The following is a 27,990-nucleotide window of genomic DNA, read 5'->3' as shown; positions in this document are numbered from 1 at the left end:
CAAGCAAATGCTCTTTCAAGTAAATCAACTGTGACATACCATTTCACCTCCCTGTCAATGCACATATACATGTCACGCAGTGATTATAATATGCTAATTTGACCTACAATTTACTTCCTGTCATTTTCTCATGTCTCGATTTTGTGTTTGCGGCGGCCTTTTTGTTCCAGGCGTTGTCGGAATTCCTGCTTTCTCATTAAAGACTACGTTGCCAAAGCAGGATGCAAAAAAATCAATACAACATAAAGTCATTTCTTGTTAATGGGTCGTTTGTTGTTTTGATATTCGTACGTTACCGTATTGCTAAAACGCTCAAAACGAAAGCTGTCTTTGTACACCTACGATAATCACAATTAGCATTTTCCGAATATGTATCCCAAGACTTTGAAAAAAAATAATTTACCAATGGCGGCAATTAATTTGTTCCTCACTAAATCTGTTATGCGTTGCTCCACTTCCATAAAATGTCTACTAAGTGCCGGCGAGACTGAAAGGCTCCTGCATCTTTAACAATTAATGTCATTTTAACGAGACGGGCGAGTTAAAAGCGTTAATGGAGTCGTTCACGGCGCTCTGTCTTTCTGTCTTTCCCACCTAGCCGCTGCAGATCGACGATAATTTCTGCGGCCATGACTTCAATCAGCCTCTAGGGGGCACCACCACCATCGAGGGGGTGCCGCTCTACGCGGATAAGGACGACGGCATGACCTCAGTGGCGGCCTACGACTACCGCGGAAACACCGTGGCGTTCATGGGCACGCGTGGCGGGCGTATGAAAAAGGTAAGCGAAGGACACGGTGCATTTGAATTATCAATGCGTGTTGAAGAAATGGAAGCGGCACAAAACATCTCCCTTGTTCTCCAAAAATGATTGAAAAAAATATGGCGCCGCTGATGTCTGGTGATTCTTGTGCGACGAGCCACAAGCAATTTCTTTCGAAATGGTAAATTACCGGAATGATACTGAACAAGAATGGATTCCCTCTCATATATTTGATTCTTTCCGATGACGGGCGTCACCTGAAAGTTTTTTATTTTCTATCCCGCTACCCTCAATCGGACGCATTTCCCCCTCGCGGTCATTTCCGTTTTTTTCTTATGGAAGCCATGATCTAAAGGACGTAAATGAATAAGGTTAAAACCTCTCGTAATTATAGCTAAGCTCATAACAATAACGATTCGATCATAGAAGATTGAAAGAGGGCCGGACAGTTTTTCCGATTTATCGAGCGGGAACTTCCTGTTTGTGCACTACTGTGTGCCTTCGAATTACCTGTGAATTAGAGGAAAAAAAAAAAAAAAATGTGCCTTTGAATTACGTCTGGCTATTGGGAGTTTCGTAGCAAGGGATCGATCGTGAAATGTAATATTGTCGTAAAAAATGTAATGAATACGTTTTTTTTCCAGGTTCAGGAATTTCCATCTGACATAGGTCCATAGTTGGGAATACTTACTGTGGTCAAATTCTATATTTAATTACCCTTAAAATGATGTACAGTTTGTACTTGGGTTACGCGGTACTCGAGCTACGCTGTTTTGACTTTACAATGCCTGAGTCTCATCCGCCATTTTGTGTCCAGTAGCCCACCAGTGTAGCATGCACGTTTCGGAATTTTCTGGCTATCAATAGCTGTTTTTATCATGTATTAAATTTCAAAATAATGTCTTTTAAAAATCGTAATCCTCCTACTAATTAATACTTTTCTACATAGATGAACACATTGGAAACTCACCATATTGTCACTACGGGTAAAATGATTTGATATTATTGATACTAATGATACTAATTCTATGATACTAATGATACTATTAAAATGATGATTTAACAATATCAGCGGGTAGAACAAATGTTTTTTGCGAATTTATGTTGTGACATTCGTGTCACTTGAATGTGTGGGAATGTAAGTTGTGTTTGGTAGTGTTGCAAGATGATCATTGAGAGTTTTTTGCGCACCGCAGGTAAGTAGACCTATTTAATGTGTTTGCGCGCGTGTGTGATATGTGCCTGGAAAAAAAAAAAAAAAAAGGCCAGCAATGACTTTCCATTATAATCGGCATACACACAGCGTGGCGCCTCCAACTTGGTGTGTGTGTGTTGCTCAAATAGCTCTGTCGAGTAGATGTCACGTTGCGAGTGCCAATCAGCTGTTTTTTCATCTCACATCCAGCCGAGCCGCCGCCGCCGCAATATCACATTTCCTGGCAGGCGTCGCCTATTTTTAGTTACGAAATACTTTGGAAGATACGTTGAATCAAACGGTCGCCTCAGACTTGAAATAATTGGAGAGATTAGACAAGTTTTGTTCTTGCAACCTGCTGTTGCTGCTATCTGATAAAATGTGTTTTCATGACAATTTCTCCCTTGGCTGCGAAAAAAAAAAAAATGGTAGTCGTGCATAAACAGATGAGCGTGTGCTTTGGGTGCCCGTGTTTTACAATTAAAACGATATCATAACAATATGGAAGACGGCCTCCAGCCATATTTTGTTCTGTAGTTTAGATTTCATTTTATAGAGCACAGGTGTGGAACTCCAGTCCTGGAGGGCCGGTATCCTACATGTTTTCAAACCTTTTCCCTCAAAAACACCTGATTCAAATGATTGGGATCATTTTGAAGCTCCCGCGGAGCTTGCTAATGAGCTAATTATTTGAATCGGGTGTGTTGGGGAAAGAAAACCGGAAAACATGCAGGATGCCGGCCCTCCAGGACTGGAGTTCCACACCCATGATCTAAAGCATAGGTGTCAAACTCCAGTCCTGGAGGGCCGGTATCCTACATGTTTTCGAACCTTTTCCCTCCAAAACACCTGATTCAAATGATTGGGATCATTTCGAAGCTCCCGCGGAGCTTGCTAATGAGCTAATCATTTGAATCAGGTGTGTTGGGGAAAGAAAACCGGAAAACATGCAGGATGCCGGCCCTCGAGGACTGGAGTTCCACACCTATGTTATAGAGGTTCAGTCTATCAGTTCCCTTCCATTTACTATCTGGAATCGCATATTTTGGTATGAATACACATTTTAGTTTAGTTTATATATTGAAATAGAGCAAGCAGTGTGTGTGTGTTTCTCATTTGTTGTGGGAGCTTTGCGAAAAATAACACCGCCACACACTAAATCGCTTCCACACACACACACGTGCACAAACGCCTCCTTACAGCGTTTCCCGTCTCTTGTTTTTGCAAAGTCGACTGAAACCTTGCCCGCTAGTCCTTGCGCTTGACCCCTCGTTATGCGCCGATGTGTCTTTGTGTATATACTACGCGCGCGCCTTTGCGTTTACGTGGGCGTCGTCTGCGGGCAGACGGATGATTTGTATGGCGTTATATTTGTGCCACAATTACGCGCGCGCGGGAAAAAAAATTTTGAGCGTTGAAAATAAAACTGAGCGAGCGAAAACATTTTGAGCGCGGGAAAAAAGTTCTTGAAAAGAAATTTCTCGCTCAAAATTCCTTTTTGCTCGCTCGCAACGGCATTCTCGCGCTCAACATCTCGCTCTCGTTCGCGATACTGCTCCCTCCCTCGCTCGCTCGAGTCGTCCTCTGCGCTCGCTCGGTTCTGCTCACGCGTTACGTTTGTGCCACAAAACCAGCCAATCAGAGCTTGTAAAAGCACTTTGATTGACAGCTTGGTATCCAACGAGATCGCTTGTTGTGTTTACCCGGAACGAGCTAACGAGAGTGCGTCACATCGACGTGGGCGGGAGGTAGGCTTATATTATTAAAGTACAAAAACTAACAAGGTATTTCTGTCAAATGATACAATAAAATAATAATAATAATATTAAAAGTAATTCTCCAGCCCGAGTCCGTGTTGACGCATTCTCGTTTGCCCTTTTCGGATGCATCAACGGATAGCGTACAAGCAATCTCATTGGATACCAAGCTGTCAATCAAAGTGCTTTTACAAGCTCTGATTGGCTGGTTTTGTGGCACAAACGTAACGCGTGAGCTGATGTTTGATGTTGAGCGAGAAAGGGCGATCCCGAGCGAGCGAAAAGGAATTTTGAGCGAGCAATTTCTTTTTCTGTGTTCAAACTCCATCGGCGCGCGCTCAAACTCTTATCATCACGCGCTCAATCGTTTTTTTCTTGCGCTCAAAATCTGTTTTCGCTCGCTCAGTTTGATTTTCTCCGCTCAAATTTTGTTTTTCGCGCGCTCGTAATTGCGGCACAAATATAACGCCATAGATTCGTGCGTCTGGGAAGAGTGAGAAGGGCCAATAGATCTCGGATGATATCCCGATTCATCGGAATCCCGTTTCCCCTCATGTGCCGCATTTCTCTGCCTGGCCGTAGAGGGACGCGGGATGCGTTTGCTGCCAATGTCTTCCGGCGCATCAATGCAGCTGGATGCGCTCGCATGCTGTCGTCTATAAGAGCGCGGAGCTGGCGGGACTTGACACCAATTACGATAAATCAACGGGGATTCAAGCAATACAAGCCCACTAAGCTTAACGATAAATAAAGAAAATACCCCTTAGGCCGAAGAAATGAATAGCTTTGGCTTAAGTCTAAATAAATTGTAGTATCGCCATCGATGGTAGAACCAGGAAATAAAAGTAAGAGGCGCTATGCGGGAGACTTGATGGGATGGCCAAGAAAGCGAGGCAGATGGAGTGTATTGGATGAGGAGCGGAGGCTTTAATTGCCATTCATCGGGGGCTAACCCGCGCCGCTTGGCTCGTGGAATGCACAGCTCCAGTCTATCGATATCTACGCGCACGCCACAATTCCGACTGTGATTTACGGCCTATTTATCGATCGGTCTGTGAATATATAAAGGTTCGCGTTCGCCTTTAAACAGGCGGTCGCTCCGAGGCAGTAATAGCGTGTCTTTGAGGGGGATGTTTCTGTGTGAGGACAAGATGGACTACGTTACATCCTACAACTGGTCAAATCACAAATACAAAACTGTGCTAATACTGTATGAATATTATAATTATATACATTGAGGTGTTGGCAGCAGTTGAATGCAGTTTAGTCCTCAACGATAAAAAAAAAATATATATATATAAATATATACAGTGGGCCCCCGTGTTACGAGATTAATCCGTTCCGCGGTTGGGGTCGTAAGGCGGATTCGCCGTATGACGGGCAATCCAAACCTATGTTGATTAGCTAACGCGTTTAGAACCCCCAGGTAAAAACATCAACATTGTACATACATCAAAATTGGTACCAAAATAGTATAGTAAGTGCTACGTACATACAAAGGTAACAGCGATACATTGTACCGTATATTCCGCACTATAAGGCGCACCGGATTATAAGGCGCACCCTCAATTAATGACATATTTTAAAACTGTTTCCATGTATAAGGCGCACTGCATTATAAGGCGCACCCTCAATTAATGACACATTTTCAAACTTTTTCCATGTATAAGGCGCACTGCATTACAAGGTGCAACAGTAGAAGCAGTCATACTTTAGTAGTAGTTTACAAACCAGCTTTCTGACGACTCCATTCACTCCCAAAATGAATAAACAATTGTCTTATGTTTAAATTTATTATAATTTCCGTGACAGTTTATCTTTACCTTATGGCGGGCAACCCAAACCTATGTTAAATAGCTAATCGTTTAGAAACCCAGGTAAAAACATCAACATTGTACATACATATTCAAAATTGGTACCAAAATAGTATAGTAAGTGCTACGTACATATAACATGCATGTGTACAGTCAGAAAACATTGTAAATAAAAAATATAGAAAGGATTTATTTACCTTTACGTGTCACTTGTAGTGCCCATATTCCCGAATAAGGGTTATCTCCAGCTTGGTTTCCATATAAATAATTTTCTTGCTTCTCTCTTTAACATCACTAGGAATCTTGGGACCCTTGGCTAACCCTTTCAACTTTGAATTAAGCAGTAAAATGCACTATAAATACGCTTTTGTAACCACTCACAATCGAACAAAGCTTTACCGTGTCGCCATTTTGAAACGAATGAGGCCGACCAATAGCAGACCAGCATCTCCGTGAGGAGGCGCCGACTAATAGCAGAATTGCAGGGACGTGTTGCAGGGACGGCAACTGAAAATAAGTGTAATCACCTAAAACCACCTGCAGATGGAGACGAAACAACACAAATACAGCCAAGCCCCTAGGGTCATGACAGTTGTTTTTGTCGCAAAACTGAGAAAATACCATGAAGAGGGGATTAAAAAACTTGGTATTCCACGTCACAACATGAAAATAACGTAAGTCAGTCACATTGTAACACGGGGGTCCACTGTATAAAGATCATAATCGGAGTATTTGTGAATGCATTTTTTTAACGTGAAAAGGTAAATCTTTTGTGTTAAAAGGGAAGCATCACTCCTCTCTCTGCTTTCATTCAAATTTCAAATTTTTACGTTATCTGCTTTTTGTTTGCATTGAATTGTGTTCAACATGTAGAAAGCAGTCCCTGAGCAAAACTAAAGCAATTAAAATGGTCGGGAGAACTATTATTGTGTAAAACTCAAAACTTTACACTGTATTGTAAAATAGTACAAAAAATACCGCTGACTTTTCATGACTTGTTTTAGCTCTTTGTCATGGCTGACATATCTGCTTTTCATGTTTGCGCCTAATTGCTAATGTAGCCGCCACCTTGTTCTACGTGTAGATACATTAATTGTGTTACACATTTGCTGTCGAAATATTTTCACTCTCCACCTGAATGTGATTCGAGCTAGACCTTTGCGGAAAATCTACTGACCACCAAAAGACGTATTTTGATTATTTCCCGACTGCGTTTCACGTTAACAATTAGTATTTTTAGTGACCCCTCATTTGCTTTTGCACTACTTGTTCCTTGTGAAAATATTTACAAGATCAATGCAGCTTTGACAATCCTATAATTTGTCTAAAATCACTTGTATTCGTGTAGTATCAGGCCAGCACTGCTCCATAAATATAGAAAAAAATGAATATTATTTTTCCAACACAGTAAGTGCTGTATTAGCCTTCTCACTTCATGTGCTGTTCCGCTTGAGGCGATTTTCCTCCCAATTTGTAACATTTTTATAACATAGCAGATCACTTAGCGTGGAGACGAGGTTTTGGTAGTGTTCCAATAGTAAAAAAAAAAAACTCCTTGTTGACTTTTGAGACGTTTGCCAGAAACATCCTTGGAGGGAGGGAAGCCCTCAGATCTAAGTAAAACCCTGAAAATCTCATCATTCGCTTCATTTCATCCACTATTTGGTCTACCTGGGAGAGCAGGACACTCATGGTACATCAGGCAAGATGAAACGCAACACTCAACAACCTGAAGAATTTCCCAGATCTGGAGAAAAAAACAAACAAAACAGAGGCAAGTTAAAGAGAGTAAAATGGACGAGTGAATACAGTCAATGTGTGTAATGGCTGAAGCGTGAATGGTTTCACACCATTTCATCATTTTCCTGCCAGCAGGCGCTCAAGTTTTTTTTTTTTTTTTATTCCTATCTTGCATGATAGAATGATTGACATTTGTGCTGGATTTCATCAACAATGAGGTAACCGTGGCAATCAAAACTTGGTACTGGCATTCCCGTATTCAAGATGCTTACTTTGACCATAGGGACCTTCGAAGTCCATGATCTGGCACTCTTTGACTTAGGCCTTGTGTACATGTACCTAGAACTATTTAAACCAGTTTATTCTCCCTGCCATGTGGCTACAAGAATCTGCATAGTGCGGTTTTATTCATTTACAAGCACGCCAAGCCGCTAAAAGTCAGTAGGTAAATTCTGTCCAATCAGGAAGAACTCTTTACCTCACCGCTGTCTGTGTATTTGTTCGGAAATAAAGTAGAACGATGACGTGAAACTCTATATGATTGCTACACGCAGACATAGATTCGGAAAATTTGGGAAATACCCACTTTGGTCAGCGTTTTTTAGACCCTTGGTTTCAATAAGCAAATTCTGTCCAATCAGACCTCACGGTCATCTGTGTCTTTGTTAGGAAATAGAGTAGAACGATGACATAAAACTCTACGATTGCTACACGCAGACATAGATCCGGAAAATTTGGGAAATACCCACTTTGGTCGGCGTTTTTCAGACCCTTGGTTTCAATAAGCAAATTCTGTCCAGTCAGAAAGAACCCGTCACCTCACGGTCGTCTGTGTCTTTGTTCGGAAATAGAGTAGAATGATGACATAATACTCTTTACGATTGCTACACTCAGACATAGATCCGGAAAATTTGGGAAATACCCACTTTGGTCGGCGTTTTTCAGACCCTTTGTTTCAATAAGCAAATTCTGTCCAATCATAAAGAACCCGTCACCTCACGGTCGTCTGTGTCTTTGTTAGGAAACAGAGTAGAACGATGACGTAAAACTCTTTATGATTGCTACACGCAGACATAGATCCAGGGAATTTGGCAAGGACCCACTTTGGTCGGAGTTTTTCAGACCTATGGTTTCAATTTAAAAAAAAAAAAAAACAGGTATGTATAGCAGATAGGGCAAACCGGAGACATTTACCGCCTGTTTGCAATAACCCTGATTACATGTATGCTCGAGTCTAGAACAGCTCAGACGTTATCGAACGTGTCCTACTTTTGTCTTCTTGCCTTTTTGAGAGCCCCATACCTTATTCATGATGTCAACCTTTTTGCAATATAGCGCCCAACCTCTCAAAGTGTCAGTTTCTTATTTCGAACCTCTCTCTTTCTAATCTTCTTCTGATAGACTTTGAGCCAGTGGGCAATCTTAGCTATAAAACGGGCTGTCAGAATGATTAAGCCTAATCAGGGAACACGGGATGGGAGGTAATTTAGCATGGGAATGCTAATTAGCACTAGCATTTAGACTGGCAGATGATGATTGAAGCTGTGTAACGGCAGCTCAGCCCGCTTAAATGGCAAAAACGCCAGCCGGGCAAAGATGATTGATCGTTGGGAGTCGAAACGCCGCTGTTTTCCGCGTTGGTGTTTCGAGTGGAAGCGACCCGTAGTGTCTCTTCCCAGTGCAAACTTGTAATGAGCAGATGTGCGCAACACCTGAGCACCCTAATTCTACCTTGATTTCAATAACTATTTAGTAAGGTAATGTCCTCATTTTTTCCGGTTGTCGGTATACTTGTCTTCACCGTTTTCATCTGTATTCATAGTAAGTATTCCATCAGATTCCCGGTAAATGCGGATTCCTTCATACCGTTTTATGAGACCCACCCAGCAAAAAATAAGTCATTGGTGTTGTCCAAAAAACACTGGGCTAAAAACACGATGGTTTCAAAGGACTATTTTTGGACTACATTTGCATCAATTATAAGGTATAACAGTCGCTTTTCAATGACTATTTTCAAATTAAATTTGTACCGCATTGAAACGTCAATGGCTATTTTTGAGCAAAATTTGGTCGATACTCTAAATACACTCCAGTTTCAAAGGATTCTTTTATTTTAATTATTACAATTTTTACTATTAAATTTTAGTGGATTTTCAATGAATGTTTTCAACAAAATTTGGACCACATTGAAAGTGCTAGAAACCGCACAAATTTCAATTTTTATTTCTTAGCAAAATTTGGACCGCATTCAATCATCTAAATAAGCCCCCGTTTTAAAGGACCGTTTTTAAAAAATGAAATTTAGACGACGTAATTTCGTGCTTGTAAATGAATAAAACCGCACTATGCAGATTCTTGTAGCCACATGGCAGGCAGAATATACTGGTTTAACTAGTTCTAGGTACATGTACACAAGGCCTAAGTCAAGCTATAAAAGTAGATTTTCGATGAATATTTTCACCAAAAGTTGGACCGCTAAAAACCTCACACATTTGAATGATTATTTTTAGAAAATTGTGGACCACACTCAAGCATCTAAGTGGTTACTACGTCCACCTCACAGTTCAAATCAATTTGGTCAATTTTAAGAAGGATGGATTAGATTGAGCCCAAAATCCAGCATCCTGATGACATCTGGTTCTGTATGGAAAATAAAAATGAAGTCATATTTTTCCTTCATAATACAGTGATTTGAATTTCCAAAGCGGGGAACCTCTGCAGCCAGGGGAACCGCGGCTGATTGGACGCAGTAACTGTGCCATCGTGGTTGTGGGTTTAACTCCCAAGCGGGCTATCACATCTTATGTTTTACCCCCTGTGTCCTTGAACGAAGCATTATCTCAGATGTCCCAATGGAAGAATATGGAGCAGTGTTAATGGGGGGTACTGATGTGCATGGAGAGCAGGATGGATGTGTTAGGGAACTAATGAATCTTTGATAAGTTGGAAGGTATCCTGGTGTGTTGGGGGGACAAAAGGAATGGTCGCAGTTTTAGATATTCACTGCGAGATGATGGTAATTCACACCTCAAAACGGGTTTTTCGCATCCTACAATAGTGTTCCCTTGTTTAGCGCAGGGGTTAAGGTCCAAAAAAATACCATAATACAGATTTTTCTTTTATATGCTTGTGTTGCCTTTTTTACTTGTGTTTGTAAAAAAAACATTAAAATAAATGCATCTTTTTTGTTTGTTTTAGCAGGAAAAATATCAAGAAAGTGAGCTAAATCCGCAATATAGATGCAATATGTATGGTCAAGTCTGTGTAGTACAAAGTATTCTTTGATTTTATTTTTTTTTACTGCTTTGACTTAAAAGAAGTCAAATTGATGTGGTCAAAAATGTCAATCAGTGATAAAGTGAAGTTGCAAATACTGTATACAGTACATACATATGTACAGTATATACATGTATATATATATATATATATATATATATATATATATATATATATATCTCATTGAACCATTAAGAGCAGATGCGTATTTTGGCGTGTATTTTGAAACGGCTGTCCTCTCCTCATATAGTGGGAGTTGTCCACCTGATCCTAAGAGCAAAGACAAACGCATGCGCACGCAGTCGTAGACAAACGCACGCACATTCGCGCCCGCGCATTGACAGACATTCCAAATAAAAACGCTGCCAATGTAGGTTTTGGTGTGCCTTAGTGTGATTGCCGCAAAGAGAAAAAGAAAGGGGCAGCTGCAGCGTAAAGCCTTTCTCAACTGCTCCTCCAGACTACCCCATCTGTCCACTCATTTATTCCTGCACGTATCGTACACAGGGTCCGTCTGTTAACTTTCAGACGCATGAACTGCTTCACGCTCTTTTATGACGAATGCACGGTGCTATTGATTTCTTGTCTGAAGAAAACCCTTGATGATAATAATAATAATAATAATAATAATAATAATAATAACGTGAGGTTTCTCATGGAGGCACAATTATTTGATTCTATAACTACTGTTAGTGTTGTGCCTTGCTATTATAATAAAGACACCCAGGCATTGTGCAGTATTTTGACCATTTTTGGATCATTTACTTCCACATCATTCTCGCGGTAATTTAGCCAACAAACAATTGGTCGTGCCATGTTTAAATTTGACACGTCGTTACCATCTAGGTGAAATTTCAGCTCCCTAAATGTATGTATATATATATATATATATATATATATATATATTTATATATATATATATATATATATATATATATATATATATATATATATATATATATATATATATATATATATATATATATAGGGAGCTGAAATTTCACCTAGATGGGAACGACGTGTCAAATTTGAATATAATTATTGTCTACAGCAGTGGTTCTCAACCGTTTTTAGTGATATACCCCCTGTGAAATTAGTTTTCAGCCAAGTACCCCTTAACCAGTGCAAAAAACAAACAAACAACAAAACAAACAACAAAAACCTAAAACATGCCATCAGTGATTTCCTAAACTTTAGAACCTTCGTCATTTGTATTGGTCCACAAAGTATAATCCACTTAAAGTGTCAGGTCTGTTCGCAAAAAGAAATAATCATAAATATATATTTGTCCACAGGAAAATTTTCAACTTAAAGTGTCCTCTTTTGGAATCATAGTAGAGATCTGTCCACAAAAATACATTATTAACTTGACAGGTAACGAGAGGTGGCATGTGACAAGTTGGGTCAAACCATTCATGTATGGGGGGAAAACTAGCTTATTAAAATAATCAAATTGTATAACTGTGGTGTATTTTGAGCCTAGATGTTACCTGTAGTTTGACACACAATGCATGATGGGAACCCCGGTTCTGGGTTACGTTGTACCGGTTGTTACGACTACGTACTATGTCAATAAAGAGTTAACACTGTATCATATTCGGGAGTACAATTGTTGGTGTTAAGTAACAGTAGTATTAAGTCACAGTCTGTGTGTATATATATATATATATATATATATATATATATATCATTTACTTTTCCCCTCTGCGAGAAGTCTTTTCTTCTTTTGCCTTCCCTAAATTTGCGTACATCTGTCTTTTCCTCTTCAGGCCCTAACTGTCACATCGTCCCTGATATTAGATGCGTCACATCTCTTGTTTGGTGTTTACTTACTCCTTTGACATCCTGTCTCTTTTAAACTATTCAACTCTTTCTTTCTTTCCTCGGGGTCTGTTTTTTCCCCCCCATCTTTAACTGATTGGGGACACGAACACAATCCTGATTATAGTTTGAGAAATTGCTTTGCTGCATGCCTGGCGGGCAACGACCACGGCGAGTCTGTAGTTTGGAAAGTACATTTTCAGTAGTACCCAGGGTGGTAAAAAAAATCATAATGAAATATACAAAGAGATAAGCATACATTAATACAGAGCGGCAAGTGGAGACGAGTGGACGCCGTTGCATTTGAAAAGGATTTGACTCGGCATCAAACGTTTCATTTGAGGGCGGGCTTTGTTGTCAGGCCTGCAAACACGAGCTGTTCGTCTGCACGGTGTTTCAAACGTTACATGGACGTGATGAGGGCTTTACTGTAATTGAAGCATGCTTCCCATTGGCAGGTTGCCCAAATCTTAGAATCTGAGAAGGGGTTGTACTCTAGTTACAAAAGGAAGTGTTGCAGAAGCTAATAATGATGGGACAGGGTAGAGAAAGGACAAGTGAAGATGGCATGAGTGTATTTTAACGCTTATCTAATTCATATTTGTGATGACTTTTCACAAAATCAGGTTTATGTCTCGAGATATTGATATATTCTAGTTGGACACTTGATGTCTTTTAAATTTGTATGGAGTTAGCTCAAAAATTGAGAAATTTACAGAAATTTGAAAGTCGCCAAACACTTTTACGTTTTTGGCACATTCATTTTACAACATAATGAATCGTCTACTAATCCCTTATTTTAATGCACTGTGATTACAATTTGAACCTTTTGGCTACTGAGAAATTTGAGGATTCCAAAGTCGAGACCTTTAAAGAGGATGTTTTGCAAGAAATCCCCAAATCTCTGTTGAAAATGTATACTTTTGTCAATAAATCAAAACTGATCTCCACAAGCAACCTGGTTTTGTCAAAATGCATCAGTCAAGCTGTCGAGTGACCTTTCTAGAAGCTCATGTCATTACTTGCTTAATGTTTGTTGTCACCAAATAATTGGTTTTGGGTAACAGTGCCACCTGCTGCTTTGGCATGTGCTTTATATTAAAAAGAATGCATTTTTAGATAGAAAAAAAAACATAAAACAAAACATGTTGTGTATAAACCGAGTCCTTGTCTGTTCCTATAGGTTGTCATCCGGTGGTTTTTCTTGTCATCTGCATGTAATATGTTGAATTTGTACTTTACTGCAAAAATGATCAAGATTCAATGCGGTGCTGGGCCAAACGTTGACTGTTTAGCATGATGGCGCCCACCGTGGCTGCCGTCTTGTGTTCGCAGAGGTGAAGAATTTCACTGTGTGGTTCCGTGCCAGACAATGCTTCTCGACAATGATGTATTCAAGGCCTCACTTTGCTAGAAAAACACACTCGCCTGTGTTTTATTTTGTCGCGGCATCGGAAAAATAATAGCAAGACTGTTTTTCCTCCCCGTGCCCCTTTGTTATGATTTCCTTATCTCTGACCTCGGAGAAATGCTTTGCAATTGCATGCCGACAGACCTTAGTGTTTTGTATTCCCCAGTTTGTAATTGTTTTTGTGTGTTCCTTTTACAGTTGGAGCCTGTTAACCGATCATTATTGCCTCGTATTGGTGCAGCTGTAATGACAATAAAGCTAGCAATCAATCAATCAATCAAATTTCATTTGTAGAGCCTAGAATCACAAAAATCTCAAAGGGCTTCACGATGAAAAGAGGTCATGTGGAGACTTCTTTCGAAAAAAGAAGTCATACAGAGACATCTATTCGGTGTAAGGTACACAACAGCATCCCCTGTCAAAGCTCCCAGAAGGGGACGGAAAAACTTAAAAACCCCAATTTGGGGAAAATCAGAAACCTTCAGAAGGGAACACAGGTGGAAGGAGCCCCTTCCAGGCCCACAGCTTCAAGTGGATGCTGCATGTACCAAATACAGACAAATAGATACACAATAAAGACAAATACTGGTACACAGTATGGATTACACAAAACATATTGTGCTATATAGTGCAATGATGTGGACCGCGAGCCTATCCTAGCCTATTATTAACCGCGCGAGGAATGTCCCTTTGCTGAATTTTGACTGCTCTTGTAAGTGATTGAGTTTGAGTAGGATGAACAGACTGATTGATGTGACTGCGGGGCCGGAGGATTAGAGACGTGTCCACAGGCCCCAATATCGGCCCAAACAGCCCGCGCGTGGCCGCCAAGAGTCTTGCGTTCTCCTTTCCCATCTCCTCCCTTCTCTTTCTTTGTCCTACTCTGCCAGACAGACGACAGAATGCGGAGAGAGGGATTACGGAGGAGAGTGAGAGACAGAAGGACAACAGATTCTTGGACAGCATGAAGCTGCGCATGTGCCTATGAGCTTGGTGCACTTCAGAAGCGGAACTCCGCGGACACCCAAACATAACCGCCCACGTTTGGCGTAGAAAGTTTAATTTTAGACCTGCAGACATTATTACATGCAAGTGAACACTGATGAAGTTTGGACGGCAGTCCACATTCCAGGTTGTCCCAAAGGTTTTGCCTTGGCTGTGGTCAGCGCTCTTTGCTGGCCAAGCGACCCGAGAACCCGATGAATCATTTCTTCCAGTTTGTTCGGAGATCTTAGAGTACTTTAGCAGAAAATTGTTTATGACTTTGAGCAACGATAGGACTTGTGTTCCAAAGAACGAGGAAAGTTGAGAAATATCTTGACACACTCAGAAAGATCCAGCCAGTAAAGTCGTGCAGATACACTTTTTGTCCCAATGCATGTTTTGATTCAATTTAAATCCTCAGCTGGTAATGGCTGGATGAAAGTGCGGCTACTGACTGCTTGGGGTTGCTCTGAAAGCGCTGCTCACAAAAACTCTAGTTGATAGCGATGAGTTGGATTTTGAACAGTTTCTGATAGCTAAAATCCAGTACCTTATTTTTGATGCCAAAGAGGCCTAATCTAACACACAACCAGTTGTGACATCCGTAGAAATTTCGTGTCCGCTCGACGATGCCAGACAAAAACAATTTATTTTAATGGCTGTAACTTCTTGCAATTTTTTAAGCTATATATCTTCTTGATGGGTTGGTGGATGGACAGACGGACGAATGGATCGATGATATTAGGTCGATGGATGGATATGGCTAACGACTGGATGAATGAACAGATAGATGGATGGATACTTACTGATAGATGCATGATGGATGGATTGCGAAATTTTGGTGGCTTTTTTGGGGGTATTTTTACTTATAAAAAAAATCTGAACAGAATGTCTTCCGTACCACTGGATGTCCTCTGGGGAGTTTCATCATCCATCCTCCAATAATATTTTTCATCTGCTTCCATCGATCCTGTTTCTGTAGCCTCTGATCCCCACAAAGGTCGCTGGGTGCTGATGCCTATCCCAGCTGTCTTCAAGGAGTCGGCGGGTGACACCCTGAACTGGTTGTCACACAGAGACGAACAAGCACTAACACAAACAATCACACCTAAGGACAATTTTGTGTCCAATACACCTGCCACGCATGTTCTTGGAGTGAGGGAGGAAGCCAGAGTGTCTAAAGACAACTCACACGGGCTTGGGGAGAACATACAAACTCCATGCAGGAAGCTCAAAGCCAGCCGGTATTGAATTCGGGTTCCTTAACTTTAAGGCGGATGTGTAAAACACTCATCCACAGAGACACGTAATGGCGCTTGCTGAAGGTGAGAAAAGAGCTCAGAGACCCAAAACTCCACAACGCCTGGTTCAACCAACCAGCATTCGTTAGCATAACACACCCTGCTAGATGGTTACTGGTAGGCACGCGCTTTCTAGGTGATACTTAGGAAGATCTTGATGAAACTTTCCAGACCCAGAAACGTTTTTTTTTGCGTGTAAAAAGGAGTACACAAACTCCTAGGGTACATAAGGAGGTTTTAGAATAGGTTCCTGCCATCTGAAAAGTACTTAGGACTTACTAGGCTAGCACAAATGAGATATATAGACAAAAAACAAAATTTCACGACAATGAATAGGCTGGGTCCTCAGGCCGATATTATAATGCTTAACGTGAAAGAAAAATGGCTTCCTATTCTTCAGCCCTTAGCGTACTTCAATATCACACGACACTTCCCAACATATGCTTAATTTTTTATTATTTTTCTTCGTACTGTTATTCTCACTGTGCCTTTAAAAATTCATTTAGAAAAAAAACAACTACTGAGTATGTTGATCACCGTTCCTTTTTGGTTGTGGTTACTTAGTTTATTCTCGGTGTTTGTATATCAACTTACTATATGTCCTTACACTGCAGGGCCATTATAATTCCAGATTGCTTAAGGGGAACACATTTTCCAGCAAAGCGCAAATTGCTCGGCAAATCACCGAGTGGAAGAAATGTGACTTCGACTACTTGGCATCAAGCTCTATTAGAGCCCATGGGGGACAGCGGTGTGTTTGTATGTATAGTCCCCCCCCCCCCCCCAGATTGTTTATTTGGATTGAACCTGCAATTTGCTTTGTCGCTCCCAGGTCGGTCATCATGAGTTGTTTGCCTCTGAAAACGGAGAGAGGGAGAGCGAAAAAGTTATATTTCTTACATTTTCAGTCAGCCTCGGGGAAAAGGCTTTTACCCGGGGTTGGAGAGGGGAAAACAAAATCAGCTTTCTCTGTTCTGAAGCTCCTGGAGAGCTGGGAACTGCGGGGTCAAAGGGCAACAAAGAGGAAGTTTAATAAAGCAAGAAAGGGAGGGAAGTGGGCTCGGGTTTGATTGATTGTTTCCTGTCTTTGCCTCCCTTCTGGGCTCACTCCCGTTTTCTCGTAACCGGCCGCGCTCCTCACTTAACTTGTCTTTTTGCCTTATTTATTACGGGCCGTACTGTCACACGGCAAACAATCAAAAGCATAACGCGCCCTTCATCACGTGCGCGGCTTCTCGATGCGCTTTCCGAGTCGATCGCCACAGAAAGGAGTCGGAAGCTTTCCCCACGTCGTCTTGTCGTCTTTATTCAGTCGTCAGCCCGCGACGACGCGCAGTCGAGCGATGACATCTCATCGGATTACCGGATAATAAATAACCCCGTTTGATTGGTACGCTCGTAGTCCTTAAAATGATTACCGCGCACTCGTGCCGCCAAAAAGTCACAGCGCATTGCATCGCTCTGCAGTTATTCGCGTAATGATGACTGCCAAGGGGAAAGATACAGCCGCGCATCGACATGTCGCTCTCTCCTGCAACTCGCCGCCATCTTTGATTCTATGGTTTCTGGGGATTTCCAAAAACTTTTTGCTGTGATGTACAAAAAAGGTACTTTTGGGTGGATGGATGATGGAAGGGCGGTTTATGTTTCGGAGGACATGGTTAATTAGATTAGATTAGATTAGATTAGATTCAACTTTATTGTTATTGCACAAGTCACAGGTACAAGGCAACAAAATGCAGTTAGCAGCGTATCAATACTTATGTACAACAGGAGATAAGAGAATATATGATAGGATGGATGAATGGATTCAAGAGTTTTATTGTCATATCGAGTTATTATACCACACAATGAAATTCTTATTCTGTTCACTTCCCGAATAGCAGACTACATAATCGAGCAAATAAATAGCAATAAAAAAACAACCAGAAGTAAAGGTGTTAATAATATAGTGCAAACTATCATGTAGTGCAACATATTCGTGCAAAATATTATTTATGCATGCAGTAAGAGGCAGATTAATGCGTGAGGGATTTGTTGAGAATCCGGATGGCTTGTGGGTAGAAGCTGTTTGCCAGTCTGGCAGTCCTGGCCCTCAGGCTCCTGTAGCGTCTGCCTGATGGCAGCAGTTCAAACAGATCGTTTTGTGGGTGTGTCTTGTCCTTGATGCTGTTGTGTTTCCTCTGGTGTGGTAAATGTCCTGCAGTGGGGACTTGATCACAATGGATGGATATCGCTAATGATGGCATGCATGTAATGAATGAGGAGAATATTGATGGTATTTTTCGGGAAAACGGAATATGTTTTATCATTTACATTCTTCAAAAAAAGGATGGTTATCCCCAGATAAAAAGAATGACATATCTTGGTGCTTCATCAGCTTTATCCCGTGGATGACCTGAAATGACTTCACTTTTCATTCGTCCTGCATTATCAAGCGTTAATTTGATGGATTTTTTGACCTCTTAATGTGTCTGACAGCAACAGACTTTGAAGGGATTTCCGAGCCTTAAACCGATAGCGTACTTTTTAGCATTCAAGCCAAAGGGGAAGCGGCGACCTGAAAAACGGCATCCCCCACTCAGACGTAAAAACAACACTGGCGATTCGTGCTATCGTTGTTTCTGCGAGCACAGTGACACTCTCCAGACGCTTCGACAATCTGCGTGTTTTTTTTCCGTGCGCGGCATGTAAAGTATAATGTCAGCAAATGTACTGTACACTATCAGTGTGCGATTGCACCACACCTATCGGTATAGAACATGTGCTCGGCACTTTCTGAACTTTTGACCCGGTGGTGAACCCATTGTCATTCAGCAAGCATCCCTGCGAGCCTTCTAGCAGGATTGGCTAATTACAAGCGTGATGTTTGTTGGCCCTCGCCTTTCCTCCTCCCACCCCCGATCTCCTCAGAGCCCTTGCACGCATGCATGTGAGCGCCTGATGCCTTTAGCATCCCTCCAAGCGAATGAGGTCTAGACAGATGCCATCGCGGACAATTTCGACAAGATTTGGTTTTCTTCTTTTTTTTTTTTGTCCTTTGATCCAGAAGAATAGTAGTAAGGAAGCGACTCGCAGGCTATTTTCTATAATAGAAGGTTTTTGACATGGTGCACATCCTGCTTTGTTCACCGGAGCAAAAGGCCACCAGAATTGTTCCCGCATTTTTAGGGACATACAATTGCACGATGAATTTTTTTAGAATAACTCATCAAAATAAATAACATGAAAAAATGCATTTTTTAAAATCTGTCATGGCACCTGGTATTTTAGGTTGATTGGCATGTGTTGGGGATATGACGCTTATGAATCACTTGAGCGCTTTTTTAAAAAAATTCTTTTAGATGATGCTTTGTGTTTCAAGATGAAAGTTTTGTGCAATTCAAATGCATTGAATTTTCTCTGCATAACAATTTTGGCATTCTATTTTATTCTATTTTATTCTATTCTATTCAAAACCTACAGTGCCATCTAGAGGAGTAAAAATATGTCATGTTTAATGAGGCTTCATTTTGTCATCACTAGCAAATGATCGTGAGAGTTCATTTTTGTTTTCATACCGTTTGCTCATCCATCACAGAACAAAAATATGCGTCATCTCGGCATTTAGTCTCAACCCACATTAGACAATGCCAAATATTGTTTTTTTTTGTTTTGTTTTAATTTTTGGTCCTCTGAAAAATAGATACATGTTTTTTGCGCCATTGCACTGATGGACTCGGTTGGATTTGTCTCATTCACTGTCATTCATTGGCCAACATACTATTCTATTATATTTGTTTTTTAAGTGCTATGTTTTGGGGTATCTTTCATGTATTTTGTTGTTTATGGTTTTCATGAGTTTGTGTTGAGTTTTTCTTTCATGTTCCGGGTTTGAGATTGTTTTGTTGGTGTTAGCCAATGAGCATTTTGCTCCAATTGTTTCTAGTCCAGGTGTTCATCATAGTTTCGTTAGTTTGGTGTGTACTTAGTTTCTTGTGTCTTGAGGGAAATGAAACAATGGAACAATCAAATTATTTGGACTGATTAAATCTGAAAGTCAATTCAACTTTTGGAACTTTCGAAACATTTTCAACAGCGGCATCTGATGGCTTAATGTAAATGATCACATTTACAGTGTTGCCAACTCCCCAGTATGGAAAGTGTGACCATTTTACATGTAGACTAGCCTATAGTTATTTTTGCTCATATTTTGTTGTGAAAATTTCCAAAAAAAAGACAATTAGAATAAAAGAGAGAAGAAAACACACCCGTAACATTGCATCAATTAAAAAAAAAAAAAACACTTTTATTGCTCTCAATTTTGTCTTCCTACTTCCCCTCCGACACAATTACATTCAAAAACATTTCAATGACGTAATTGGTATGATTTTATCTATTAATCAATTTTAGAATAAGATCACATGACCACTATTCACCTTTATCCATATTTCGAAAGACGACATGTTTTTTTTTTTTTTTTTTAATGGAGCCCTCTCGCCGTGTCCTCTGTTTTCATTTTTAATCATCTTCTTGTCCCACAAGCTTCACTTGGAAGAAACATGCAATCGTGCGACAGAAATTGTCCAAAATATTTCCGGCAGTCCTCCGAATCGTTTGTGTGTATTTTGGTGTGTTTGTTGGATGTGAAGCTATCAAGCCGTCTGCTAACATGATTACCCCCTAGCCACGAGGCTTAGGAGTAAGCGCGCACACACACACACACACACACACACACACACACGCACATGCTTGGCTTTACCGGCTGGGTGTCCCAGTTGGGAAGGCCCAACAAGAACAGACAACACCAGAACATCACTGCAGGGTTCCCATGTCAACACTAACAGATGCAACATTAATTCACTCGACCATGCAAAGTCACAAAGCGGAATGGCTGCGAGATGACCAACATTGCAGAGCTGCTGTGACACTTTGCATGACACTTGGGTCTGCGGACATTTTTCGAGGGGGGCTGGATCCTTATCGTTTTGATAAAAGCAACAGGATGCAGTTCGCTACAGAGCACATTGAGATGAAGTTTCAACCCCTCAACTTGAATCGCCGTATTATACGGTAATTTGTGACATTTCATCAAATTTCAGAATTGCTGATAGCAAGGGGAAAGTGCTTAATAAAATATCCAAGATGGGTCATTGCAGAAATGATTATTGCTACACATTTTCCAGCAATTGCAGCTGTACTCCACCCACAAAGGAATAATATCTCAACGGTCCCATTCACACCTAAATTTATCATAAAAAAATCAAATAAAATTGCTTTGAAAGGTGCTATCACAAAAGTGGCAGGTGGGGAGGATTCGAGCTAAATTTCACAGGCTAATGCACCCGCTGCAAAAAAAAAAAAAATGATGAGAATTACCTGAGCCTATTGATAGTCCAGTGGGTAAAATTGAGGAAATCTCAGTGGATTTTCTCACTTCTGACCCGTTAAAGAATTGACTTTATTGGTTTAATTCAAAATGGTCTCACATAGAATGTCCACATATGAGTACACACCTCTATCAAGACATAGATACGCTCATAACCTGTGGACCAAAAGTCACCAATGCAACCTCATGTGGCCCCCACTCGACCCCTGGAACAGCGCACTGGAATAATAACAGAAATACACCACCATATTGCTGACAAATTGAGTACCTTCTGCGCATGTGAGAGAAGTAAAACCCCTCCGTACCAACAGCGGCAGTACTCACTAGTCTTCATTTCTAAAAAAAAAAAAAAAAAACAATTGGAAAGCTCTTCATGGTACGGGATGTAAAAACGTAAACAACGTTTATCGTTATCTTTTTTTTGCACACGATGAACTATCATAACAGAGTATGGTGAAATACTGAAGAAAATCCGACCTGGTGTATCCACTCGTGTCCCCATGTCGTCCCATAGTCTAGCTTTCTTCACGTTGTCGGCATAGCCCAGGGGTGGGCAATTCCAGGCCTCGGGGGCCGGTGTCCTGCATGTTTTCCTGGTTTCTCTATCAAACACACCTGATTCAAATGATTAGGATTATTCTCAAGCTCCAGCAGAGCTCGTTGATGAGCTAATGGTTTAAATCAGGTGTGTTAGGGAGAGAAAACTGGAAAACATGCAGGACACCGGCCCTCGAGGGCTGGAGTTGCCCACCCCTGGTCACGGTAATATCATACAATCCGACTCTCACTTGCACCAAAGTAACAAGCTCATCTTCTCACTCTTCCATTCACACGGACATTGTACGTTCAAATGCGGAGAGTAACGTTGTGCAAGCTGAACGAAATAGTCGAGGATTTTCTTCGCTAAGTATTCATCTGTGTCCGTCATTTCCTTCGCTTGCCCCGTGCGCCGATTTATCCCTGATTCAACATGCCAAATCGGCCAAAAACGTCCCCCGACGCCCGGCCAACTACTCGAACATAATACCCGTGCTTTCTTACTTAATCGGACGCATACCAACACCCAGACACTTCCTGACCTCTGACGTCGGGTAAGTGTATCTCGGTTCTTAGATTTATTCACCCAACAACTCAATTAGCGACCAGACCTCTCGTGAATGTTAACCTTTGTCTTGTCTGTCCTGTAAGTCATCACATCCGTTATACCAGATGTGACGGTGAGATTTTAGTACTAGTAGATTAGAGGGGGAAAAGTAGTCTACTAGAGTGGTAACTGACACTGACAACGCCAAAACATGTCTCCTGTTTCTCCGTCTATTGTTACCCGTTATCTTGCCCTCGCTCAGTTTGTCAAGGAAATCTACACCGGGTTTAATATTTGCACAGGGAGTATTTGATGACCTGTGACAGAGAAACAGGTTGTTCTGTGTTTGTGCAGCTAATCTGCGAAATGGAGACCAAGCTGGAAGCGACTGCACCCAATACATAGGGTGTACTAGGTTTGATTTTTGAATGTGAAAAGGAAAGACAAGTTCAAGGATTGTAAGAACAGGAAGCTCATTTGAATTTCATACAAAAGACTCAAAAATGTTACCCGGTTACAATCGAGAAAAAAAGTATTAGACAAAATTTACTAATGAAAACAAATCCGGTAGAAGCGTTCTCGCTGATAAAAACGAAAGTATATTCCATGGCTCTGTTACCGTCAGTTTGTTATTTGGTGTGAGCCAGTCAATTTTAACCGCAAAAACCGCCAAGCAAGGAGAGAGAATTATTTTTGAAGGATATCAAGCAATATTTCACATAGATAAAAATATTGATTTTAGTTTAAGAACTTGGACTTTGTGTAACTATTTTCAGAGCGTGTTCAGCAATCTCCTTTCATCCACATGGTGTCATTTACAACCAATAGTGCTGTCCGCTGCAGTTTGGATGACATCAAGCATTTGCCGCCATCTCGTTTTTTTTCTTCACCTAATATCTCACACCTTTGACTTGGAACGAGATACTGGCATCCGAGTCGGGTTTGCAAATTTATGAGCTAAACAGAGCGACACCTTTTTCATTACATTAGCAGCCTGACATTAAAACTGGTAAACACTTCAGTTTTAAGTTCCGGTGAACGTGAGAGTGACTGGTTGTTCGTCTTTGTGTGCCCCGAAATTGGCTCGCAGCCATTTCTGGGTGGTTCCCGCCCTCCATAGCAACTGATAGCACAGCACTTCTGGAACTTTATGACGGTGTAACCCCCATCAACTTTCCGTCGAATCTATCGTGCTTTGAATTAATTGGCTACGTCTAAGTAGCGAATTCTGATCATTGGTTGTTTTTAGTGGACATCGAAACGTTGCTGTCCAGTATGATAGAGCTTCAGTCCACCCGGGGGGAGAGGCTTGTAATTCCAAGCCGCTGAGCTAAATGCCCGCAACGCACAAGGTTGTGATAAGGATGAGTGTAAGAGGATGAGGTCAGAGGGATGAATGGTAAAGTGGAGTGAGAACGAGGAATTGAGTGGCAGTAAAAAGCTCGGGGGAAGATCGGCGGATAAAGGCACAGATTGAGAGATGAAGGGGGTGCAAGAGGCGGAGGGGAAAGGGGGATGAAGAGGCGGCTAGACCATTGAGCTACACTGGGATAAGGAGACGGGGGACCGAGTGGGATTCCTGAAAAAAAAGAAAAACCTACCCTGATTATCCAAATCCTCTTGGACCCCCCTCGTAGTAGATTTGCACCAGCATGAATGGACGAGCACACTCCTTCTGTTGCCCCAACACGTTGATTCACTCTGCTTTTTGGGAACCCCGCGGCCGTAACCAAATCCTTCCGAGATTGGGAAGATGTCAAAGTCACAAATCTACAAGTTTTCAGAGTCTGATTTTGTTTTTAAATTACGGTTCCTTGAGGATTGTTTTGATCATTTTTGGGTCGTTATCTTCTACATTATAAAGGTATATCAGCCAAAGAATGGCACAACTTCTTGTAACAAAGCGGGCGTGCCATGTTGAACTTTGACATGTCGTCACCATCTGGGTGAAATTTCATCTCCCTAGTGTCTTTCTCCAATTCTTTACCTTTGATGTGATGTGAAATACCTCTGGACAAAATACCACACATGGGTTAAAATCTACAGTTTTATTGTCATGTGCATAGCAATACCACACAATGAAATTCTTATTCTATTCACGTCCCCGAGCAGTCTACATTCCATAATTGAGCAAATAATAAAGTAGGCAATAAAACAAAACAACAAAACAGTCATACAGCAACAAGGGCAGTAATAGTGGTCCACTGATAAATGAATAGATTGTCGTTCTGAGCATATTTCGGAGTGGATTGAGTGAAAAGACTATACACTGTATACGACTCCGGATTTAGTATGTTGAGTTTGCGTGCTTTCCCCATGCCTTCTTTGTTTGTTTTCCGAGTACTCTGGTCTAATCCCACACGCTAAAAACCTGCATGGTAGGCGTATTTGACAGTCTAACACCTTTGAGTGTGGTTGACTGGCAAATGTACCCCAACTACTGGCTGAAGGCATCTGGGATAGGCTCCAGCATACCCGTGACCCTCGTGAGGATACGTGCTTAAGATAATGGATATATGGATCAGTTGATGATGTCATCAGGCATGAGACTGAAACATGCTGAGTGAATTTACTCAAGGTGTGATTGTGTCTAGCTACTCACAGGCGACCAATCCTGGCTACTTTCAAGGAATAGATTACCCTAAATTTTCGTACGGTAAGGTGCTACTTTTTTTTCATGCTTTGAACACTTCGGCTCATGCATAGAACCCTGCGTAAATATCTAACGTTATAATCTGAATCTTATGGTTTGATGCAGTCTATACATGAGAAAAATACATTTTGTTGGTGCGGCTTTTAACCGGGTGCGGGTTATGGTCCGAAATTCGCGGTGCATCATTTATATGACTAAGTAGTAAAATATGGACGAATGAGATGTCATATCTGGAACTAAATGATTTTGACATAACGTTGGAAATGAACTTGAAAATGTATGAAAGACCCAGCAATACTTGGATGAAATAGAAATTTTAGACTCCCTAATAAATGTCATGTAACCTTTGGAACAGAAAAAGAGGGCGGTAAAGGTCATGGTCTCATCATGACAATTTAAGCGTGAATCAACTTTAACTCGACATTACATTTGCGCTGGTCAATTTTCCAGTGCCGTGACACCAACAATAATCCTCACACAATACACTTCACTAAACTTGGCACACTTGCTGTGGCGTAAAAATTCTTCATGCCTCAAAAGCTCTAGATTTTGATCTTACGATGATGGGAATATCACTTTCAAAAACATTCCGTATTGACAAATATTGAAATTTTACAGGTCACCACGAGATGCATAAATTGATATTGAGGTGTTTTCATTTAAGGAAGCGCTTGTTAAAATGGTAAATGAACTTGGACTTACGTATATAGCGTTAGGTACTCCAAGCGCTTGACACTAACTAGTTTTTTACCCACTGATGACGCAGCATCAGGAGCAACTGGGGGTTCAGTGTCTTGCTCTAGGACACTTAGACACTTAGACATGGTCTCCATGGTTGGGGGATCGAACCCACGGCCTTTCTGCTGGAAGGCGACCACTCTACCACTGGGCCATGACACTAACTAGTCTTTTACCCACTGATGACGCAGCATCAGGAGCAACTGGGGGTTCAGTGTCTTGCTCAAGGACACTTAGACATCGTCTCGATGGTCCGGGGATCGAACCCACGTCCTTTCTGCTGGAAGGCGACCACTCTACCACCGGGCCATGCCGGTTTTGCTCCTCACCTTTGTATCTGTCCCATTTTAGGCTATACGATATATCTTCAAAAATGATCTTAGTCCCTGTGTCCTGCACCTCTTTACATCAGACCCGCAGGCCTCGCGCTGTAACTCAACTCGAACCTTTTTAAACGTAATCACACAGACTTTTCAAGTCAGGCCACCCCAAAGAAGGGCCCCCTTATGATGAGAAAGCACAAACAATACACGGATACAAATTCAGTGCCCCCCCCCCCCCCCCCTCCCAAAACAACACTGTCCTCTTTAAATGCATATAAACCTTCCCGTGTTCACACACACCAAGAGAGAAGAAATTTCACTCCTTAAAGACGAAAGTATAAGGAGTTCTTGGGAAAGATGAGGGGGACGAAGCGATAAAAGGATCGACGGCTCGTCCAGAAATAGAAACAAACTAATATGTTGAGGGGGGAAAAAAAACAGATCTCTTTCGGTTTATCCTTAATCCTTACTATTCTCTTAGGATGTATTTCTGGAAGAAAAGACTTAAGGTGCTTTGAGCACGCCGTAAGAGATACGTTTAGGTGGGACAAATCAAGCTACGTTTGAATTCGTGGGGGTGCAAATTGAAGGGTGCATTGTTCAACTGTTGGGTAAAACAAGAACAAATATGAAAAAATAGTTGTGTTGTACAGTTATTAGGGTTAGATGTTGCGTTAACTGCATTTAATTTATAATATTTGAAATTTAAAGTCCCTTTTTCCCCGTTGTGTGCACCATTGTTTTTTTCCTACATGGTGGGGACCAAACTCCAAGTTTTACTCTTTTTGGGGATCTTTTGCACTTGTGTGGTCCACTAAAATGGTCCCTACAAGCTTGCGAATGATTGATTGATTGATTGATTGATGAGCGTCAAGACTTGCCTTTATAGTATAGGTTTGAATTGTTTTTGGTTGAGATTAGGGTAAGTTTTATGGATAGGCAATCTGTTGTGCTGGTTAAGGTTAAGCATTAGAAAATGGATTATGTCAATAGGATGTCCCCACTACGATAGAAAATAAAAATCTGTGTGTGTGATTTTTGAGTGCCTGTGTGTTTTTTGTCCGGGAGGTCAAAGCATTGAATCACGTGAGCGTACAGCCTTGGTGTTTTTCACATGCAGATCAGCCACATAAGCCTCTTCACACAGGCATTCATGAGGACCTCCTATAGTCTTCGGTCGCTAAACACAAGCCGTTGGCCCAGTACAGCTGGCTAACTGGCCACCAGTTCCTTTCAGTGGATCCAATGCTGGCGGGTGTACTTGTTGACTCACCAGGCAGCATTGTGTGTGGAGCTTCCAAAGATGTATTCAAACAGGAAAAAAAAAACGACATTTTGAAGCCAAGTTTTTTTTTTTTTTTTTTTTGGAAGTAGCAATGTGTGCTAGCTTTTCAATACATTCAAAATAATCCCAATGTTTCTTCTTTGGGTGGTAGTGTTTCTCTCCAAAAATTATTTTTTTTTTTATAGTTTTATAAATATGTATTTAAATGTACTTATGCTAACCGGTTAGCAATGACAATTAGCATTAAAGTGCTATAAATTACATGGTCCACGAACACTACCATTTAGTTCACACCTACATATCATTCATGTATATTATATTATATGTAGCAAATGTAATAGTCTCCTAAAAGTCACTTACAGATAATGCTTGAACAAAAATCCACGAGTAAACTTACGAGTAGCGCTGCTATGGGGTCAGTAACTTCCTGTTCTTTTTCTTCTTGATGAGCAGACTGGGCACGTTTCATGCCTGACT

The 27,990-nt window shown here is 41.1% G+C and overlaps 1 protein-coding gene across 2 annotated transcripts in view; it reads left to right on the top strand.

The window, feature by feature from the left end:
* Window positions 1–27,990, top strand: part of LOC148428312 (plexin-A1-like) — a 246,596-nt gene that overhangs the window by 61,228 nt on the left and 157,378 nt on the right. For both annotated transcript variants that reach the window (XM_088439610.1, XM_088439605.1), the window contains exon 3: window positions 599–781. In XM_088439610.1, the coding sequence (XP_088295736.1) occupies window positions 599–781 (183 nt within the window). The remainder of the gene's footprint in view (window positions 1–598; window positions 782–27,990) is intronic.

This window comes from Hippichthys cyanospilos, chromosome 2 (genome assembly GCF_059441005.1).
Source record: "Hippichthys cyanospilos isolate Australia breed blue-spotted pipefish chromosome 2, RoL_Hcya_1.0, whole genome shotgun sequence".
Lineage (NCBI taxonomy): Eukaryota > Metazoa > Chordata > Actinopteri > Syngnathiformes > Syngnathidae > Hippichthys > Hippichthys cyanospilos.
The sequence above is the reverse complement of the archived record's forward strand: the minus strand, read 5'-3'. Positions and strand labels throughout refer to the sequence as shown.